We start from the raw sequence: 8405 nt of genomic DNA, 5'->3' as shown, positions 1-8405 counted from the left end.
CAAAAGCCAACTAAAAAATCTCCCAATGGCCAAAGCTGGAAAATTTGAGCAACAAAGTAAATAAAGTAGTATTGGATTATAAATTAAGAGATGAAGTAAATATCTGTGTGGTCAAAGTGAAATAAAAAATGATTCAATAAATTAATAAATGGGAAAGAGATAGATCTCACATGCAGAAGAATTCCAAATAAATTATGTTGATTCTCTGACCTCAAGGTAGGGAAGAATAGCTTCATAATTCTTAAGTGTGAGCTAGTCAAAGTGACCTCTTTCTCAAAAGTACAGTATGGAAGTTGAGATTGGGAGAGTAACTTTATAGTAGAGAGACCTGACAAACACTACTTCAACAAAGTGATCAAGGTCAACACGAACATTCATAAACCATATAGACGGTTTATATCCTTGATATAATGTAATGAAAATGGCATTACCTCTGTGATCTTCTTGTCCCAAACCCATGACCCCATTATAATCATGACAAAATCATCAAAGTGCTATAAAGGGACATCCTACAATATACCTGATAAGTATCTTCCAACTGACAAGTACTGTTTAAAACTGTTAAGGTCTTCAAAAACAAGGGAAGTGTGAGTAACTGTCACAGCCAATAAGAGCTCAAACAGATATGACAACTAAGTGCAATGTGGTATCCTGGATGGAATCCTCGAACTGGAAAAGGTATTATGTAAAAGCCAAGAAAATCTAAGTAAATTATCAGCTTTAATTAATATAATTATTATTTTATGGTTCATTTATTCTAATGAACGTATCATATTATTGTAAAATGTTAGTATTAGGGAAACTGTGTGTGGAGGAATATATGAGAAATCTATACTTTCTTGTCAATTTTTCTGTTACTATAAAACTGTTTTTAAAAATAAGGTCTTGGGGTGGCCCCTTGGCCAAGTAGTTAATTTCATGTGCTCTGCTTTGGCAGCCCAGGGTGTCGCCAGTTTGGATCCTGGGTGCAGACATAGCACCACTCATCAGGCCATGCTGAGGTGGCGTCCCACATGCCACAACTAGAAGAAACCACAATTAAAATATACAACTATGTACTGGTGGGATTTGGGGAGAAAAAGGAAAAATAAAATCTTAAAAAAAAGGTCTAAGGGGCAGGCCCTCTGGTAGAGTGGTGGAGTTCATGTGTTCTGCTTCAGCAGCCCAGTGTTGACGGGTTTGGATCCTGGGCATGAATCTGCACACCACTTATTGATCCATGTTGTGGTGGCATCCCACATACAAAATGGAGGAAGATTGGCACAGATGTTAGCTTGGTGACAATCTTCCTCAAGCAAAAAGAGGAGGATTGGCAACAGATGTTAGCTCAGGGCCAGTCATCCTCAAATAGAAAAAAGAAAGAAAAGAAGGTCTAAAAACATGGCAGAAAAACTTAGGGGATACAGCAAAGCCAGTGCTCAGAGAAAAATTATAGCCGCAAACAGCCACATCTGAAAGATGTCCTCCTTACCTGGAAGAAAGAAACATTCTTATCACCAGTGTTGCGGGAGTCAAGTCCAAGAGAAATCTATACAAACAAACCTTGTTAAACTAACCCTTATCTTCCTAGTCACTTTACCCTAGCTGAAGCCCCTTTGTCTTGTCACAATTGTTTTCACAATGTACTACTCTTTGTCCATTACTGTATAAACATTTGGTACTAAGTGCTTCTTTGGTTCTTTATTTTTTTTTGTGAAGGCTCCCATGAACATGTAAAAAGATAATTAAAATTTGTATGTTTTTCTCCCACTAATCTGTCTTACATAAGTTTAATTCTTAGACCCATCTGGAGACTCTAAGAAAGTAGGGAGAAATTTTTCCTCCTCTGCAGAGCACAGTTTTTATAATTCTATGACTTATGTATGTACCGATAAATAAAATACAATTAGAATAGTTTTGTATGTTTAAAATTTTACATAATGTTTTCATATTGTGCCTATCCTTTTGCATTTTCTTTATATTCAAATCATGTTTATGATATTTATTCTTGTTCATATATGTAGCAGTTATTCATTTATTTTCATCCCAGGAAGCCAGGGTTTGGGTATATGGCCTCTGATGAGATCACTTGGCATTTAGCTGACTTCCCTCATGTGTTGGAAACCGCTGCCATTCAACCTCACACCAACCCCATTGTCATTTCAATTGCTAAAGTATACTTGGCTCTTTTACCTCTTATCAAGCCCAGAACATGTTGCCCTATCTATATCTAAATAGCCATTAACCTGTGAAAAAATTGCCATGTGCTATAGACATCTGCCAATCAAAACACTGGATGGCCTAAGGTGGTCATCATCTGAACAGCAGCTTTAGCATTATCTGGGATGTTGTTAGAAATACTGAATCTAGCACCCCACTCCAGATATACTCAATTAGATTTGGCTTCTTTTTTCCTTCCTGGCACTTAAAGATGTGATTTTCTTCTTATTGCCTAAGTTAAATGTTTATATTAAAAATATATTAGTCAACATTTTTGGACACTTGTAGCAGCTTAGCTCAGTGTGACATAATCCTGAAAATTAAAAATCTATTTAGTTAAAAATGCGTTTTCCTTTTCTGCATTTTTATAATTATGCAGTATAAAATAAACTGAAATTACCATCGACTTTGGCAAATTAGAACATATTGGGCTTGAGTTACTTAAAAAGGAGTCAGGAATGAATAAAAGACGTTGTGGTATATCTCAGTGAAAATGATAACAATTTGACACACTGTTAAAACTAAATTAGGCTAAAGTGACTCATATGTAGATGAAAGAAAGGAAGGTATTGACGTAGTTTTGCAATGTAAGAATTAACTCAGAGTCTCTCTATACTCATTCTGTCTTTGCCCATACTTAAGCTGGTGTATTAAAGGTGAAAGAATGGCCTTGAGTTTTAGCTTAGAATCTTGGCATAAACCTCCCTTGCAATGTGATTTAATGTAATATAAACTTAGAGAGAGTGTTTCTGGTTCTTGCATCACCTAAATAAGAGTTCTTAACATTTCCATAGAAAACACACATATTAATGAATCTCTAAGGTCCTCATCACTGCTGTAGCCCAAGGAATGTCTATCTCTTGTGAAACATTTCAAGTTTACCCTGAGGAATTTTTGGTCCCCTTGTAACATTGAGAGGCCTGAGAACAAAAATTGGGACTCATTTTAGCAATGCCTGGGTTTTCAATTATCCTATATGTGAAACTGATATGAGGAATTTCCCAAGCATTTTTCTTGCCTGTCTGTTCTTTTTCTCTTTACTTTCTCTCATTAAATTCACCTAATTCCATTGCTTCAGCTTCCATGGAAATGATCTTCAAATCTTTCTTTCATATTTTGTTCTTTCTCTTGAGCTTTATTTAGCCTTATTTAGGCTGTATACATCTACTTTATTGTCCAGCTGGCAACTCAAGTCCAACATGTTCAAGTCTGAATGCATGATGTTTATGAATATTTCCATTTTTGCTGAGTTCTCTGTTTTTGGTAATGTCATATTTTACCCAAACACCTAGGCTAGTATCTTTGAGAATTTTTTGTCTATTTTTATCCCCTTTGTGAGAAGTTACGATCAGTTTCCTTTCAACATCTCTCGCATATGTTTGCTTCCTGGAATTACTCATATTCGTGCTGTTAATTCAGGGCATTCCTTTTTTGTATCATTTATTGACTACTGTAATTACCTCTCACAATTCACTCTGCTGCCAGTCTCTCTTATGACAGTCCATTCTGTCAGCCCTCACCACATTAATCTTTCTAAGCATGCACTTTGATTATTTCCATCCTGTTCCAAAAAAGAAGTAAAAATCTTGAGTGGCTTAATAGTTTCCAACAGTAAGCTGACCTTTATTTTGGTATTTGATAGCTTCCTATACTGATCCAAACCTGACTTTGATCTGAGTCTATGCTGCAATCCAGCAGGGAAAGATATTGAGACCTCTTTGAGAGCTTCCGGCAGTCCTCTATATGACATTCATGGAGGATGGGAATTATATTCTTTCCTCTGAGCTCAGTAACTCTTATCTGAAGTGCTCTGAGATGTCATCTAAAAGTTCAGCAGTGGTCTTTACATGCCTTATTGATGTTTTTCTTGTCCCACACTCAGGTTCACAAAGAAAAACATTGACACTCCATAAGCCTTTGCCTGCAGGGTGAGAAATCTTGTAATAGTCAGTATAAGTTCCAAGAAAGATGAGAAAGGGATCCTCATTGACTCATTCTTTTATTATAAAAATATTTATTGAGTATCTAACATATATGCCAAGTGTTGCTCTGAGGTGATGCAAAAATGGCACCAAAGAAAATAGACAAAATCTATTTGGTCTTATGTTCAAATGTACTTGGGTGCATGGATGTATGTTTACGTGTGGTGGGAACACACAACAAACAGATAAATGTATACTATTCCATTTAGTGATGCGTCCTAGGAAGAAACCATTGTGGATGCAGGAATGGTCATCTTGCTTTTCTATCTGGGGATGTGCTCATTTGGTAGGAAACTAAAACGCACGTAAAATGGTGTACTTCCAATAAGCCAATGTTATCATCATGAACTAGGCTGTAAATGCAGAGTAGGTAATTTCTCTGCTGCAAAGCCTGATCTCTGGGGAAAGTACTAAGGAAACCTAGTCCTCCAGTTTTTAACTAGATCCCTAGGACTTCCCAACTCATAAAATTCCCTTGGGTCACATTAGCAGGTGGCTCTTTAGGCACCAGCAGATGCTATTTACTACAACCTAGGCGGGAGAGGATACTCTGGGAAAAGCTACCATCAAAATCACTATCTGCAACTCATGGCTTCTCAGAATCTTGTCTGAGATTCTGAGGTCTGTGCTCTGACTCCCTTAGTCTAATATGCACTCAAAACAAAAACAATATCAGAAAAAGACTGTTTTGCGTTGTTCACCCCTAAAATTCATCAGAGCCACTTGCACCTCTGTTGTGAATAGTGGAGAAGTGTTAACAAGGTGAGCTGACCTTGATTTGGGCGTTTGAAAGCTTCCTATAGTGATCCAAATCTGACTTTTGATCTGAGTTTATATTGCAGCTCAGCAGGAAGAGACATTAGGACCTCTGTGAGAGCCTGTGGACAGCCTCTGTGTGACATTCAGGGAGGAGGGAAATCATATTCTTTCTCTGAGCCCAGTTAACCCAGCAGGATTGAAGTCCTGATGCAGAAGGGTGACTGTTGAATTGTATTTGTCTTGTTATTCTTCAAAATCTCTTCTATGGGAGCCAAGGACTCCTTGGAATGACACATCTTCTCTCTGCTGAGATGACCATTATCCTCAAGGTGAGCTTGGTAGATTGCCAAAGCAGAAGTGAAACAGAGATGCTGTAGAGTCAAGAGTGATTACAGGGTTCCAGAATCTTATCCTTACAGAAATTGCCCTTTATGTCTTTTTGATATACATCTTTAAACATTCTCTCAGCCTTCATAAAATGGAGACAACAAAGGTACACTGAAGGATGGGTTTCAGTTCATTCTTCTATTCTGGGTCTCAGTCTCATTATAATGGGGTTGGGTGAAAAGAACTAATTGCTCATTTTAATGTTATCTTTTTGTCCTGTTACCACAGATATGTCCTAGGGAAGAATGGCCTCAGGAAATGACTCTTCAGTGACTGAATTTATCCTGCTGGGTTTAACACAGCAGCCAGAACTCCAGTTGCCTCTCTTTTTCATTTTCTTAGGAATCTATGTTATCACCTTGGTGGGGAACATTGGCTTGCTTATTCTGATTGGTCTGAACTCTCACCTGCACACTCCCATGTACTACTTTCTCTTTAACCTTTCTTTCATTGATCTCTGCCACTGCTCTGTTATAACCCCCAAAATGCTGATGAGTTTTGTGAAGCAGAACATCATCTCTTATTCAGAGTGCATGGCTCAGCTCTATTTCTTCTCCTTCTTTGTTATTGATGAGTGCTGTATTTTGACATCAATGGCTTATGACCGATATGTGGCCATCTGTAAGCCCCTGCTTTACAATGTCACCATGTCTCATCTGGTCTGCCTCATGCTGATGGCGGGTGCATATGTGATGGGGTTTGTGGGTGCTGTGGCCCACACTGTATGTATGCTGAGACTCACCTTCTGTGATGGCAACATCATCAATCACTACATGTGTGACATACCTCCTCTCCTCCAGCTCTCCTGCTCAAGCACCTACATCAATGAGCTAGTGGTTTTCATTGTGGTGGGCATCAATGTAATCGTGCCCAGTCTCACTATCTCCATTTCTTACATCTTGATCCTCTACAACATCCTTCACATTCGTTCTACAGAGGGAAGGTCTAAAGCCTTCAGTACCTGCAGCTCCCACATAATTACTGTTTCTCTTTTCTTTGGATCATCAGCATTCATGTATCTTAAGCCTTCTTCTGGGTCTCTAGATCGAGATAAAGTATCTACAGTTTTTTATACCATTGTGGGTCCAATGATGAATCCTTTCGTCTACAGTTTGAGGAATAAAGATGTCAAAATTGCCCTGAATAAGACTTTGAAGAAAAGGGTGTTCTCCTCAATGGAATCTGTGTAAGTTGTAGGTACCAGAACTTAGTAAGGATACACAATGTATAAAGCTATGGAGAGAATTGTAATAATTCAAAATAGAAATGCAAATGATTTTGATAGTGGAGTAAATTAACTATATAAATCACTTCACAAAGACAACAAAAGCAAGGATCAATCCTTCACACTTTCATAGAAAGTAGGAAAAGTAGTTGGAGTCTGTCATTCTCCAGCTTATTTTCAGAAATTATAGGTTTTTAAGTAGAAAAGGTTGAATGATGATAATTTCAGAAATGGTAAGGTTGTGAGATTTTTGACTGAGGCATGTCTGGAATTCCTGTGAAGCTTTGTCATGAAGATATGGACTTTGGTGGACTTTAGATTCAGTCATTTCCTCCTTTAGTTAATAAATCTCTATTGAAAGTCTTTTGAGTTTGAGGAGCTGAGGGTGGTCTTTTTGAGTGCTATAGGGGCTTTTGTCTGGAAGATTCCTTTGTTTCCCAAAAGGAGAGCAGTATAAGGAGATGCTCCTCTCTCCCCTTTCTATAGTCTGTTCTTATTGTATTCTTAAGGGAATGTGGTAAAGGGATATTTTTCTTCTGATCTCAATTTCTAAGGACAAGAAACTAAGATAACCATTTAGAGCAGTCAGGAAAAAAGGAAAACTGTGTTGTATTTTACTTCTTGGGACTTCAGGGCAAGAAATGTGGGTAATAGAACATGCTATGTCTTCACTGGGAAAAATTGTATTAGAACTGTTTACCAATTATTAGCAGCTACATTTTTTGTGAGGAAGATTACCCTGATCTAACATCTGTGCCAGTCTTCCTCTATTTTTCATCTGTGGGATGCCTCCACAGCATGGCTGATGAGTGGCGTAGGTCTGCTCCCAGGATCTGAAACCACGAACCCCAGGCTGCTGAAGTGGAGAACATGGAACTTTGATCACTCGGCGATGAGTCTGGCCCCTAGCAGAGGATTTTTTGTCCTTTCCACAGATGGACTTTAAAACCTCTAATTCACTAGCAGCCAGCATTTTCCCTTCAGTATTTTCATCCTCCCTTTTGCCTCAGAGGTGACAGTGTACAACTGATGTGGTTTACTTAATTAATAAGTAGAAACTGAAAACCTATCCTGTACCAGGCTCTGTTTTTAAACATTAACCATAAAGTGGTGAATAAGGTAGACAATGCCTGTGCTCTCCTAGGGCTAATTGTCTACAGTAAGGTGGAGCTGGAGTGCAAGTGGGCAGGAGGAGGAGACAGAGGATGACCAAATAGACAGGTACATATCAATAGATCAGAAAAATGCTATTCAGAGTTTTAAACTAAGGTAGTGATACAGAGTGTAACCATGTATTTACTCCACATTGCGTGGTCAGGAAGGCCTTTTCTGAAAAGGTGATATTTCTGCTGAGAAAAGGAAAATTGGACACACAGAGAGACATCAGGGACATGAGTGTGTGCACACAGAGAAAAGAACATGTAAGGAGCCAGAGAGAAGGTGGCCATCTGCAAGCCAAGGAGTGTTGCCTCAGAAGAAACCAAACATGCTGACATCTTGATCTTGGATTTCAAGCTTGCAGAACTGTGAGAAAATAAATTTCTGTTCTTCAAGCCACCTAGTATGTGGTATTTTGTTATGGTAGCCCTAGCAAACTAATACACAAAATATTTACTAAATACATCAAGTTCACTAATAAGTGAAGTAGGTACTAAATACTATGAAATATATATCTATATCTATATATATATTTTTTTTGCTGGGAAAGATTCTCCATAAGCTAACATCTGTGTCAATCTTCCTCTCTCTTTTTGTTTTTTCCCTCCACAAAGCCCCAGTATACGGTTGTATATTCTAGTTGTAAGTCCTTCTAGTTCTTCTATGTGAGCCACCACCACAGTGTGGCTACTGAC

The 8405-nt window shown here is 38.2% G+C and overlaps 1 protein-coding gene across 1 annotated transcript; it reads left to right on the top strand.

Annotated features, from left to right (window-relative positions):
• The first annotated feature begins 5557 nt into the window (after positions 1-5557).
• Positions 5558-6517, top strand: LOC124225609 (olfactory receptor 8B3-like). The gene is given in 1 exon segment (XM_046638260.1): positions 5558-6517. A coding segment is annotated over 1 exon segment (960 nt).
• The last annotated feature ends 1888 nt before the right edge of the window (positions 6518-8405 follow it).

The sequence above is a fragment of the Equus quagga genome, chromosome 14 (assembly GCF_021613505.1).
Source record: "Equus quagga isolate Etosha38 chromosome 14, UCLA_HA_Equagga_1.0, whole genome shotgun sequence".
Taxonomy (NCBI): domain Eukaryota; kingdom Metazoa; phylum Chordata; class Mammalia; order Perissodactyla; family Equidae; genus Equus; species Equus quagga.
Note: the sequence above shows the minus strand (reverse complement) of the source record. Positions and strands in the feature narration are given on the sequence as shown.